Source organism: Mauremys mutica, chromosome 3 (assembly GCF_020497125.1).
Source record: "Mauremys mutica isolate MM-2020 ecotype Southern chromosome 3, ASM2049712v1, whole genome shotgun sequence".
Classification (NCBI taxonomy): Eukaryota; Metazoa; Chordata; order Testudines; family Geoemydidae; genus Mauremys; species Mauremys mutica.
The window spans coordinates 43400347-43415275 of NC_059074.1; the positions used below are offsets into that span (position 1 = coordinate 43400347).

At 37.5% G+C, this 14929-nt stretch overlaps 1 protein-coding gene across 1 annotated transcript in view; it reads right to left on the bottom strand.

Annotated features, from left to right (window-relative positions):
- CSMD1 (CUB and Sushi multiple domains 1) overlaps positions 1-14929 on the bottom strand; it is a 1651174-nt gene that overhangs the window by 198544 nt on the left and 1437701 nt on the right. The window contains exon 43 of the mRNA XM_045010124.1: positions 9363-9551. Coding sequence (XP_044866059.1) covers positions 9363-9551 — 189 coding nt within the window. The remainder of the gene's footprint in view (positions 1-9362; positions 9552-14929) is intronic.

Here is a 14929-nt window from a genome sequence, read left to right on the forward strand (position 1 = left end):
GAGAATGCCTGTCACTGATCTGACCAGCCTTGTGAAAGGAGAGGCACCTTTTAAATCCTGTGGAGACCAGCATCCCCAAGCAAAATAACAAAAACTCAGCCCTGAATTGGGGAAGATTTTAAATCTATCTAACTATATTTATAAATATCTTTTAAGGGAAAGGAAAAAGAAAAAAAGGAACTGTTTCAACATTATAAAATAACTATTAACTAACTAACTAACTAATTTCTGAATACTAAAGAGAACAGTCACACAGAAGACTCTGCCTCAGGATGAAATCAGGTGAGAAGGAACGGAGGGTGGTTTGCCTACTCAGCCCCATAAAGTCTCGGTGTGGGGCACAAGGATGTGTGGGGCATATATGCAAGCCGAATAGTCATTGCCACCAAAAATCTTTGATTAAAGGCACAGAGTGCAGTGCATCTGAAATGGAGCACCCACAGGGACTCTACTCAAAGAAGTAGTAGAAATGACTGGGTAAGTATCTATGGCCTGTTATCAAGGAGATCAGACTAGTGATCACAACTGATCCCTTCTGGCCTTAAAATATATGAATCTGTGATTTCACTCACAACTTATCTCCCTACGATGAGAGTTATATTTTATGGTAAATATGAATCTGCTGATCTCTGCTGGGTGAGAACAATAATTTATTTATGAATTAGAAATCCTGCAGCCTGATGGAAGGAATTTTTACAACTCATTCATGTATCTGCTGTAGGTCAGCAACAATATGCCTTATTATTTTTCATAACTTGATAAAAGGCAACAGCTAGATTCACAAAAGAACTTAGGTGCCTAACTACCACTTTAGAGGCCTAAATCCCAGAATCAGGCATATGTGATTCACAAACCCCTCACTGAGCTGTCCGCGAACACCGTAGGTGCCTAAACTCACTCACTGTCTAAATTTTGGCTGTAAAAATTCTCTAGGAACCTATCTTTCTGCTCCTTAGCACAGGCACTACAGCTCCATGTGAGGCATCTGGATGCTTAAGCCTAAAATCGATGAAAAATCCGGAGGAAGATAGATGTTCCTCTGCCTACCTTTCCTGTTGGGCCAGAGCCAATACACATGGCTCCAAAAAGAATAAAACATTATTTAAAAAAAAATTAAAAGTCCTCATGCTTTCATATTTTATTGAATAACATTCACTGAGACTATCTGCTGAATTTTTTGAATAAGCTGAATATTGTCATTTTTTAAATAAAAAGATTTTAAAAAAATGAAAAAAAATGAAGTGTTTCTCTTGCCAAACTAAACTACTTTGCACCACAGCAGTTAAACTATATGTAAACTGTGACATTATCTCATGCTAAAAGCAATTTATAAGGAAAGGACTAGCAAAATATTTTAAAAATATATCATTATTGTAAAATGAGATAGGGTTCTACGATATTAATGCTGACAAAGGAGGAAGAAGTCTGATTAATACAGTTTGACAGAACTTGTTATTAATAATATTTTTTAGTGATGAAACAAAACAAAATAAAAAAAATCATTTAAGAAACCAGCTAAGATTACTAAATAGCAACAGAGTAATTATCTATCATGCTACTTTAAAAAACCTACACATTTAAAAGCAAGGAAATGAATAGCTGGTAATATATAAAACCTTACACAGCCCATAATAAAACACATTATTCATATTGAGTACAAAGAAATGCATAAATGCATACAGCATTTCATAACAACAATTTTAACTGATTCAAAATAAATATTCTTCTTATCATCAGTAATCTAAAAATAAACAAACAAAACACAAAATTATTCTGAAAATGATAACACCACATGTACATAAACATTAGTGGAATACTGATTAGCTTCAAATGCAAGTCTCCATAAAAACATTATTTTACCATAAGCTGACAATATTATGCACAATTTCTATAAAATTACATATACAACATTATGTTAATAAAACATCAGTTTTAAACACCAAAATATTATACTGCAAGTTGCTATACATATTCATTGATAATGTTTCCCACTGAACTCTATCTCTTAAAAGATTAACATGCTAAAATATTAATAGGTTAGAGTTCAGGTTATGTTGTGATGAATGTACAGTGTATTCATTTATTTTTAATTGGTATGAACAATATGTTTGCGTTTATTATTACATGGACAGCATCAAGTTTAGAGTATCTTAAACCATTCATTTCCTTGCTTTTGTGTCTTTTCATTTTACACGTAATGTGATAGGTAAGTACAGGGCCGGCGCTTCCATTAGGCAACCCTAGGCGGTTGCCTAGGGCGCCAGGATTCGGGGGGCAGCATTTTGTGTGCTCCCCACGGGGCGCACAGGAGCTTCCGGTTCCGCTCCTGTCGCCGAAGAAGGACCTTCTGCCAACGTGCCGCGGAAAACAGTGGCAGGCAATTGAGCAGCTCAATGACTGCCGCTGTCACCTGCGGCATTTCGGCGGAGGGTCCTTCTTCGACGGCGCGATGGGAGTGGAACCGGAAGCTCCCGTGCACCCCGTGGGGAGCGCACAAAATGCTGCCCCCCGAATTCTGCCTAGAGTGCCAGAAACTCTGGCGCCGCTCCTGGGTAAATACATTTTGTCATTTAAGGTATGTCTCTGCGGCAACTGGCAGCATGCTTCCCACCCAGGTAGATAGACTCACACTAGCTCAACTCAAGCTAGAGCAAAGTGGGTAATGGAGCACAGGCAGAGGCTTGGGCTAACGCCTCAAACTCAGCCTCAAGGAGTCAGGTGGGCTTAAGAATCTGAGCTGCTGCCCAGGCCACAATATCCACACTGATCTTTTTAGCATGCTAGCTTGATCCAAGCTAGTGCAAGTCTGCCTATCTGAGCAGGGAGGCATGCACCTTAGCATCCTTAACTGGTTTCTGAGGGGGTGGGAAGAGAGTTTTGCAATAGGCTAAGATGTAGTTTAATTTTTGTCTTTTCTTTTTTCTATTTCATGTATTTGAGCTCTTATTCTGTTGATTTATCTTCTTAAACCTATTATGTTAACACTTCTTATAACACAACAGAAAGAGTGCTTTGCTGGGTAATTCTAGCACACTTTTGCCCTTAACCATCTAAGAAGTCTCCAGAATGTCTCACTGCTCTTATGAAATATAAAGATAAAAATAGGGAGACACAACAGAACAGTACCAGTATTTCTATAACCATTTATATATATTTATATATACACACACATACACACACACACCAGGGGTGGCTCTAGGCACCAGCAAAGCAAGCAGGTGCTTGGGGCAGCCCATTTGCAGGGTCGGCAGCGGGCAGGGATCCGGCCTGGGAGCTGAGAACCAGCAGGGGACCCTGGGAGCTGTAGTTCCTCGGTTAGCTCCCTGCCTATAGAGCCAGCCCAGGAGCAGGGAAAGAACTACATTTCCCAGTATCCCGGTGGCGGCTATCAACAGGAAAGGGAGGGTGAGGGAGTATGGTAGCTGAAACTTCATGCTGCAGCTTGCTGTGAATGGAGAGCTCACCGCTAGAGTGGGGTGGCACTGTGAATGGGGAACAAGTGTGCCCAAGGAGTAGAAGGCTTTGGCCCAGATATCCCCTTCAGAAGACAGCCCCAGACTGGATTAGGGATACTGGTGTGATCTCACCTTGCAGCCCCCAAAGAAGGAATTGGGTGGACTAAATGGACAGTGCCCCTCTCTATTTGAAGCCTACCAAGGGAGGTATGTGGATCCCATGAGAATTTAAAATGAAAAGTAAGGGAGGGGAGGCTCTACTGGACCTGGGCAACTTTAGATACAGTATCAGGCACTTAGGAGGATTTCCACTTCTGAGCCATGGAAGCAGAAATTGACTTTTCCTTTCCAGATTTAGCTAATATTCAGAAAGGGAATCTAGCACCTGCCTTCTAGATTTGAACACCTCAAAATTCAGGAGTGCTCAAACTCAATTTGGGCAGCTGTTACTTCATTTCTCCCAAATCAAATATACTGATCCACTGTAATTTGCTGTAGAAAAAGTAGGATAAAATTGAGCAAGAAATGCTTCCCAGTGGTTTTTTAGGACCACTGCTATTTTCTACAGCCATTGCCTTTTTTTTTTTTTAGTTTTATTTGTTTAAAAGGAAGACAATGATATTGCATTGGCAAATTTCCCATAGAAACAAAGAATGGAACAAAAGAACAATAAAGGCACCTCAACTTTTCCTCATTTTTGGAGGACAATCTTATAATATGCATCCAGATATCCTCCAATCACACAAGCTGAAAATTGTTCTACTTTGTTCTAACCATGTGAGAATCAATCCTGTCTGTGTTCTGTGCACATCCAAAATTTCTGCTGAATGACCCACCCTGGAAGCAAGTCACCATTGACCCAGGGCTGGGGCGGAAGGAGGGTGCAGGTGGCGGGGGGGGGGAGAGAGCCCAGGGCTGGGGCGGCTGGGGGGTGCAGGTGGGGGGGCACTGATGGGTGGGAAGGGGGGAGCCCAGAGCTGGGGCAGCAGGGGGTGCAGGTGTGGGGGGAGCCCAGGGCTGGGGCAGCAGGGGGTACAGGTGGCGGGGGGAGCCCAGGGCTGGGGCAGCAGGGAGGTGCGGTGGGAGCCTAGGGCTGGGGTGGGGGCAGCCAAAAATGTTTTTGCTTGCGGCGGCAAAAAACCTAGAGCCGGCCCTGACACACACATACACACACACACACACAGAGAAACCTATAATGCACTCAACATAAAAACAAATGTGTACTTTATGTACTGTTACACACACAAAAAGTTTTTTAAGGGATAATGTTAAGTGGGAAACAGTATCAATGGATATATTTATATATAAATGAATGTTTGCATAGATTTTAAAAACAACACACAGTACATATTTATTTTTATGTTGAGTGCATTGTAATTGGAAACAATATCTTAGCACATTTATTTCTATACTTTCTAAATTTGTCAAAGCAGCACATGAGTATTTGTCATCGAAACTCAAAGCTCTAATTGGAAAAATAAATTTGTTCAGGCGTGTATTCTAATTCCTGCCTGAACAGCCACATCCTCACATCCCCAATGCCACATATCTAATTGGAAAGTTCTCCCTCTTTCTCCAGTTGGGATTTTGTTGTTTTTTCAACTATCTGTACCTTTCTAGTGTGCCCTACGTACCTACGAAAGACATTTCTTTCCTACAAAGTGTCTGTAGTAAAGAAATTCCTTTCCTAAAACTTAGCCTTTCCTGATGCCTCTCCTGACTGCACTAGGTCTCTGGTGAGCGTGATTCAGGTGGCCCAGTCTGCATTCCCTACTACTGTCTGTCACCATCCAGCACACACTAAGTGCACAAGCCTGATTTCCCTCACAGTTTCACACATTTAGTGTGTGCTCCTGTTGGGCTATTTGGAAATCCATGCTCAGTTCTCTATTTTCATCCCGTCATTGATGCACTTTGGGCTGGAGTTACTCTTTTATTCCATCACTTCCATTACTCATGTTAAACATGCTCTGTTTTGATATACAACACACAATATATTCCACTGAATAAATATATCCAATTTAGATGTTTTATAAAATGAATTTAAAGGATGTTTCCACAGAAAAAAATTGGACCATTAAAATGCATTATATTGTACCAAATTACATGTTTTAAAAAAATACCCAACAATTTCCAAGATATGATATATTCTCCATGGCTCTCAATTAAATCCCTCTAGGCAGCTGTCCAGATGTTAACTAAACTGTGTATGCCATAGCAGCTTAGCAGCTGCTCAATGCATGGCAGCCAGCCATTCCTTCCTCTGAGTCCTACTGCTCAGCCAATTCGCTTTGTTCAATTATTTTTTTAAAAAATACCCCAAAATAACTGTGCCTGAGGCCTAGACTTTAATGGGGCCCTGCATTTACCTATTGTGCACATAAAATAAAACAATTCAGCAGAGACTATTCAAAAAGAAGGGAAATAAGTCATCTGTCTCTCCCAAGAAGTGAAGGAGTGAAGAAAAAACCAGGATCACGACACTTATTTTGTTAGCTCAAAATGACAACATAGCTAGTTTAAGTATTTTATTGGAACATGGGGTTACCCATTAGATATCATCTGAAAAATAAGACAGACTTGAATGTTTAAAAAAATATTTTTGTGGGGCAGATAAAGTAATTGAGTAAATAGGATATGGACATATTTAAAAATAATCATGTACACTTTTTAGAGTAATAATCTGTAATGTTGCTCTCACTTAAACATATCTTTTAAAGAAAGTGGATTGTTGTGTTACTCCAATAAAAAAAAATCCTTCCTGAGTACAGTACATCTTTTCTTGTGGCTTTGTACAGTATCTGCCTTCAAGGCTCGGTGAAGATCCTTTCTATTTAGCTATGCCTTTCCAATAATTTTGCTCTCATTTTTTTTCATTAGCTTTTCCATTTCAATATTTTTGGCTACTGGGATACATTTTATTTTAATTATTAACTTTAAAATTGTACAGCCTCTCAGATGACTTCAATGACAATATAAATTAAATAAGAACATGAGTCACTATTTTGTTGGGTAAATGATGAGCAATTTCAAGTCTAAAACGTGTTTTTGTTTTGAGGCAAGACTTGAGTAGGGGGACGTCAAAATCTATGGACTAATTCATTCAGAGATTAAGGAGACGGACAGTGTAAATGATTGTGTAACATAGCATCAAATCACTAGACCCTGGACCTAGAACAGTGGAGCAGCGGTGATCCACCCATCCACTCACAAGGGCACTAGGATCCATGTAACATTGACCTGCCCTAAGTCCTGGAGGCTTGGGGAAGAAAGATAGTCCAGGGAGGAAAGATATGGCCTTGGGAAGAAAGATATTCCAGCTAGCACTAGGGGCAAAAGAAAGCAAAGATGGCCAGAACAAGTACAAGGAACAGTCTTAGCAGGTTCTACTGCAGAGACTGGTGGACATTGATGATGTCATCAGGTTGCTTTCTACAGTTTTGAATCTGTGAATTCTCTTCCCTGTGTTGACTATATGTTTGCTCCAACTCCCCCCTGCATCCTTCCTCACACTATCTACACTTCAGCCTTCCCCCTCCTGCCCTTCATATGTTCCTCCTCATTTCCCTCTCCTGTCCAGTCCCGATCTCAATATCCCCTCTTTCAATCTCTCCTTCTCCCTTCTTTTTTTCTCCACTAGCTAATATCCTCTTATTTCTAAACAAAACCCCATCTAAATTTAAAAGTAAAATAACAATGTGGCACTAACATGATGTTTCCCACCATTACATTGATCACTTCCTTTATATGATTTCAGTCATTTCCCTACCCCTTTATCTGTCTTGTCTATTTAGACTGTAAGCTCTTTGGGACAGGGACTGTCAATTACTCTATGTTTGTACAATAACTAGCACAATGGGGCCTTCTCCTCAGCTAGTTACTACGAAGCATTGTCATAAAAATAATAAATAATTATAATATTTAAAATGTTGAATTTCATTTCTTTAGAAGTTTAAACACAATGTTATTTAATTTCCTGTTTCCATCTGGATATTTTGCATGTCAAAAGGGAGAAACTGTTGGTCATTTTAATTGCTTTGCATTTCTCCAGGCAATTCATTTACTAATGCTGGAATGTTATTTTAATTGTGTTGTTTCTTTGTAGTTCATTTGCATTCCATGAAAGGTACAATAATGTGTACTTCTCCTATATGTTTAATTTGAGATTGTCATATATTTTAGTAATTTGAGGTAATTCGGGCTAACTTCTGTGGATTTTTTAGTTGCCAAGATTTCACAATATTGAGTTTAAATGTCAAAAGAAGGAAACAGTATATGCTTCTCATCCTAAATCTCTCTCACTGTCTCTGCCTCACATGCACGCGCACACACACATACACATAAAACATGTATGCACCTATACAGGCTTACAGAACAGTTGCAGTTCAGGCATGAGAGCACCACTCAGAAAAAAAATAAAAATAAATTGAAAGCATCATTCACAGTGGTTTATTCACAATTTAGGAATATAGGAATTGATATACTGAACCAGACCATTGGTCCACAGTTCACCTTTTTGTTTCTGATAGTGGTCAAGATCAACTACCTCAGAGGAAAGCCCAAGAGATTGCAGTAGGAATCTATCCCTATGAAGCCGGGGTCGGGAACCTTTCAGACATGGTGTGCTGAGTCTTCATTTATTCACTTTAATTTAAGGTTTTGTGTGCCGGTAATACATTTTAACATTTTTAGATCTCTTTCTATGTCTATAATATATAACTAAACTATTGTTGTATGTAAAGTAAATAAGGTTTTTTAAATGTTTAAGAAGCTTCATTTAAAATTAAATTAAAACGCAGAGCCCTCTGGACCGGTGGCCAGAACCCGGGCAGTATGAGTGCCACTGAAAATCAGCTCGTGTGCCGCCTTCGGCACGTGTGCCATAGGTTTGCCTACCCCTGCGATAAAGAGTTTCCTTCTAATTCCCAATAGTCAGAGTGTGGGTTATGCCCTAAAGCATGATGGTTGATCTCTTTTTCCAAAACTCTTAATGGCTCATTCACCTTAGCTTCCTTAGGTATCTCTGAAATTCCTCACACTCTTTTCCAGTCCTGCCTAATCTCAGTAATTTGGGGTCATCTGCAAATTTTTGTCATGTGACTGTTTGCTCACTTTTCCTGATCATTAATAAATATACTGAACATTGGTCCTATAATGGAAACTCGTGGAACCCACTGTAATCTTCTGCTAGGATGAAAATTGACCATTTATTCCTATTCTTTGTTTTCTGTATCTTACCCAGTTTTTTATTCATGACAATACTTTACTTCTCACATGACTACTTAGGGTTATCTACACAGAGACACTCAGGAAAATTAGTCTGAACTAATAGTGTGAATTTAAAGTGGATTTGTTAAACAAATAAAGGACACTTTAATTCAGAGTGCATGTCCACACAGAGGTTTAACCCATTTTAAATTCACACCTTTAGTTAATCTGGATTAATTTTCCTGTGTGTCGCTGTGTAGATAATCTTGTGTGGGGCTTGGTCACAGGCCTTTTTGTGCTTTCATCTTTCATACAAAAGTTCTATTGTGGAACAATTGCTAAAGTTTATGCAGTACACATTCCACACGGGCACCAAGGAAACAGAAGCAGAACTTCAAGAAAGGAACACAAGCTTCACTAAACAATTCAGCAACGGTTGCTGAGAATCGCTTTCATGAGTGTCCTTCATTAGTGAAACTTCCCATAACTTCAGTGGCAGCAATGTCAAGCCCTTTATGGGCACGCGAATTTGCTGCTAAGAGGGTTCTAGAACTACAGCTGATATTTTGACCAGAGTTGTCACTAGTGCAGCATCTGATAAAGATGTCACTTTTAGGAAAAGCTACAGTATATGAATACAAATTAAAATAATAAGAGAGCAGCATGAGTTCTGACACTAAGATACCACTGCAAAATTACCTTCACATCTTGGGAAAAGATAGTTCCAGTTCCTGTTGATCCCATGTTGGCAAGTGAGAACAGCGTGACCTATTAAAACATACCCAGGATAGCACTCAAATGATATTGATTGACCCACGCTGTAATCCGAGTTGACTATATATCCATTTAAAAAAAGAGGAGGATCTGGGCAGTTTTGTAACTCGTAAGCTGGAAGAAAACAGAAATAAATATTAATCTAAAATAGATTATCTAATATTTTCTGGGATAGATTAAGACTAGATGCCTAGCGTCTACAGTAATAAGGGGACTAACACAATGTCTCAATGGGAAAAGAAGCATCCATTTGGATGATCTGGGAAGAAAAAAATCTAGGAGACGGGAAATATGACTCTTTCAAAGGGAAAGGGACTAGAAGGAACAGTTCATTTGAGGGGTTTGGGAAGGAAGCTCAAGGAACCTGTGTTGGGAGGCTGAGCAAAATAATCAGTGCAGGGCTTGTGTGTTTAAGGACCCCCAAGCTTTTCAGTGATTTTATCCCCTTTAAGTCTTTGTACATGCCAAACATTTGTTCTGGGGTAACTGCATTAGGCATTTGCAGTTACCACATATGTAAAAGAAGGAAATTTCAGAGGATGCCTTTTTACTGTTTTGGCCCTTTTTTTAAGTAAGTTATATTAAATCCTTTGCTTGGGCATAGGCTAGGTATGATTCAATAAGTATTTTGTAAGGCTCCCTAACTCTAGCTTGTTAACAATTTACAGCAGATAATTATAGATGAGGATACTATATTAATCCTGTATTTGCTTTCCATTTTATTTCTCTGCTCCAAACATAGCTTACTTTCTGGGTTCTAATGAGCTGATTAATTGGTACTCTGACAATATTTTTACCATAATACACAAAGGCAAACAATTCTATATTTTTAGATTAAAGAGGCATAAAGGTATAACTAGTTTAATAAATTAAAAATATATGTGTACACATAATTTAAAAAGAGTATGAGCAAACTAAGATCTATATTACTACTAGAAGCAGTCAAAATGCAGACACATGGCATTCCATGGCTTTACATAGCAAAAACTCTTAATAATATTAACAGACAAATCTTACATCTCCAAAGTCTGCTTTTCTAATATTATTTTCAAATATACTCTGAAATAATGTTACTTCAAAAATTAAACATTACAGAACTCACAAAATACATTGAACCTATTCATATACAGGAAATAATATGCTTCACATTCACTGAGAAAAGGTACAGAAACTTAGTAAAAGAAGTCCTGGGTATCAATACTATGTGGCTTTAATTAATCTTATTTACAGAATTAACAAACAGACTGATTTTTTTTTAAATTGAGTGTCGAACATTTCCAATGAGATGAGGGTACTCAGCATCCATGAAATTCAGGCTACATACTGGTGCCACATTTGAAAATGTTGGTCTGATTCTATTTCTTCTTGCATATTCTGGATAAAGTAATACTACCTTCCTGTCCTTGATAACAGAGATTCAGAATGCCCTGCTCTTTCACAGAACATCCAATTTACAGTTAGATAATACTGCTGTCAAAATATAAGCTCAAAGAGTGATTATCCAAGCGTATTTTATATTAACACTTGCCATAAAGCTTAAATTGTTAAAAATATAATAATAAAGGTGAAGTACGCATTCTTGAATGTTTTTTTTCCCCCAAAGCTAGTCATTCTCTGGAGGACTTTATGACATATACATGTTTAACTTACTGTAGTTAATATTGACACCAACTAATCAGGCAAGTGACTTAAGCATGTGTTTAGGTGCTTTCCTGAATAGAGATGCACTTAAGCACATGCTTAATGTTGAGCACATAAAAGTGATTTCCTGAATCAAGGCCGTTATTAGGTATTTTTCCCAAAATTTCCTTTCAAGAATTGCTGATTATGATAAAGATTTGCAAAAGAGAGGATTCTTGTATACTAAACTTACTCCTCTGCCATGATTTATTCATTGATACCATAATCCAGTGTTTGTGACATCACAAATCATGGAAGAGATTTTGATAATGGAAACAATAGATTCTGATATTATTTGATAAATGAGGCTAAAGAAAGAGGCTAATAAGAAAGACAAACCATTTCTATTTACATGTAACGTTAGCTTGGCAATAATTGAAATCCATTATGTTTGGAAAGGAAATGCAAAAAAAATAAAATATGAAAATTCCATTAGGATTTGGTAACATTTTGTTAAATATGCTTAAATCTATCAATGTATGTTAAACACCATCAGTGTCCTTGTACAGGACTCAGGCATAAAGACAGTCCCTGCCACAACGAGCATACAGTCAGAGAACAGTATGAAAAAAATATTAATTAGTGCTAATTATCAAACTATTCAAATTTGAAAAGCTGGTTGGTTTCACAGACTAAGTGGATACCTGGCTATAGGGTTGTCGGATCAAGAGATAACTGGGATAACAAGTACTGTAACTTTGTGGATCTGTACAATTCTCCCAAGAGATGAAAATTATGTGGGAAGAATGCTAGTGCATTGCTTGTAGGGTAAATTTGCTTCCATATATATTTTTTAAATAATTATTTGTAGTCTGCAGGGTTATTATGATAAGTTCTGGAGCCAACCCTTGAAAATTCAGTTCACGGTATTTAGAGCAATATTCTGCATGGATGATCTATAGGACAGGAGAGCTACAAGCACATCTCAGGCAAACGTAGGAGCCCTACTCTGTCAATAACACTTTGCTGAGGGATATAGAAATATGAGGGATGTTATTAAAAAAAAAAGACCATCTCAATATGGGGAAATGTTTTGGTTGTGTTGTTGTTGTTTTAAAAAAATAACTAAACAGGTATTCAGATACTTCTTTAATTAAAGGAATATTAGCTAAGTAAAATTTGTGAGGAATAGCGTATTTATTATATTGTACTTCCAGAAACTGAGAAGTATCATGCTTCTCACTAGATGATAGCAATCTTGAGAGTCATTCAAATGTGCAATAGCACCCAAAGATGAAGAGAAAATGGTTAAAAAAACATGGCGGAAATTGTAATGAGAAAACATGCAAGTGACATCTAGCATAAATCATATGGTTGATTTATAAATCATGCAAGTGACTAAGTCACATGATGATTTGACAATTATATCATGATGTATAAGGCACTCAGGCAATTTGTATCTCAGTGCTTTGTACTTTTAATATAAATTTCTATATTATTCTCCATTCTTTGATGTATGTAACAACTGCACCTGATTTAACAGAACTATTTGTTATTCTATCATTATAAAGTATTATGCCCAAATCCTGCTATATAAAGTTCTAATTCCCCTTTTTTTCTCTTTTTTTAAACTAATATCTTTTTCAAAGACTTGTTTTATTATTGAGCTTTAAAAATGATTTACAGTGTTACAGCAAAGAAACTGTAGTGAGAGCCTGAATTAAACAAAACAATGTAAAGGAATTGTGAGACAAAGCTTCAATTTAATCTTCAGCCACAGCTAAATATAAAATATCTGATTTTTAAAGTGATCTTATATCAACATTTGATCTTCCCATGTGTAATTTGTGTGCACTAGTTATAGAGAAGACTACAAATTAGAAAAAGATTGTAACATTTAACTCTGTATTATCTTATATTCACAAGTTTTCTTAGTTACATTAATTTGGGTTAGAGACCTACTTTCTTAAATTTTTCAGAAAGTATTGTGCACATCTAAAACACTCCAAGCAGAAAATAATATTACCCAGGAACAATATATTAAAAGTGTGTTAGACATGATGAAATACTCAAAAATAAGAAAAGGATACAATTAAGATTACCTATGCAACTTTCTTCAGCTCTCTTATGTGTATGCATTACGATAGTCTTGCCCAACATCACACGGGAAGTCTATGGACAGCTAGGAATAGAACCCAGCCCTCCTGCTTCCCAGTTTAGTACCTAAAAAAACTGGAAGACATTATTTCCCTTTTGCAATGTCTCTGGGGAACATAGTGAGGCCCAGCACAGAATCCAGATTGAGGTTCTTAGGTGAGTGTGAGAATCATGAGCTGTGTAACAGCAAAGTAAGACAATACTTTTCCATCACTTCTTTTCCTCTATGGCACCTCTGCACATCTTTCCAGAGATGAAAGGCGATTTGAGCAATTTTGAACCTTTCACGGTTTCTGGAATTTAGAATGCCTATTATTTTCTGCTAGATAGAGCCCATCATTTTCAGTGTGGTCAAACCATATTAAGTATGGAGGTAAGTGTGTTTGAGAAAGAGGGAGAATGCATTAGGTAAATCTTTTGTGGCTGTCGCCTGGAACACTTTTGATCCCCAGGAGTAACAAGATGAGATCTCCACCTCATCTTTGGCTTCTTTATACCATATAAAAGGACTTTCCCAGACCTGATAAAAGCTCTGCGAAAACTCAAAAGTTTCTCTCTCTCACTAACAGAAGTTGGCCCAATAAAAGAAATTACCTCACCCACCTTATCTCACTTTAAATCCCTGACACTCTCTTCTCCACCTCTAGATTGTGGCTTACCCTACAGCAACTATTCAGACCTCAGGATCCTTAATACTGCAGTAGTGGGGTTTTGTTTGATTACTTTTAAAAAACAAACTCTTTTTAAATTGTATTATTATGAAAAGTCATCTAAATTCATAAACCCCCCCTCCTCAATCTTCCCCCTCTCCCTTTTTGCATTTCTGTAATTAGAAATGGCACTTTCTTTCATTCAAAGAGAGGGGCGGAGGGCGACACTTTGCTCTAACCCCAAGAGCTTTTATTGCATGGCCAAATATAATCAAGAGTACATTTGTGAGTTAAGAGTATCTGAAATTCCTCAGTTTAAATAAATATGCTAACGGCCCCTTGCAGCCACACCTTTAATATACAGTACATAGTCTCACCAATTAGTTGGTAAATGCCTTTGTTGTCATAGACTCTTCGTTTACCTGTATTTCTTGTCCTTTTTGTAAGAGTATATCAGTTTCATTTCATTCTGTCAGAAAGGTCATATTTTTAATTTATACAACTTTCTGCCAGTGATACTGTATTATGGCAGCCATATCAACCAATAACATATTTGACCTCTGTTAAGACTTATAAATCAATGACATGGTTTATAACTCAGATGTACAATTTAACTTAAAAGTCACTAGTATGACAAAAATGAGCCACATAATTCATAGACAGTTTTATGATTTATTAATTAGGCATATAATTTATAATTCACAAATCAGTGCTTAGCAATCCAATTCTTGACTTATAATCAGTATAACAGGGTCTTTAGGTGAAAACCATTCACACAATGGAGCTGGGAACATCACCTATAATTAAAGTGGCCTAACACTTTCCGTTATAGGACAACTGTTTTCAATTGCTTATAAGGTTGCTAAACTTTAAACATTCAGTATGAGATCTTCCATGCCAAGTATGTTCCTCAGGCTTTTTTGGGGAGCGGTGGGGGTGGGGGAGGGTGTAATAAATTGTTCAGCCATTTCCAAGAATGAAGTTAGGGGAAAATACATTGTTTTGTTCATGTTAAAAAAAATATTATAAGCATTACACTGAAAAGTTGCAACATCCTTATGCATT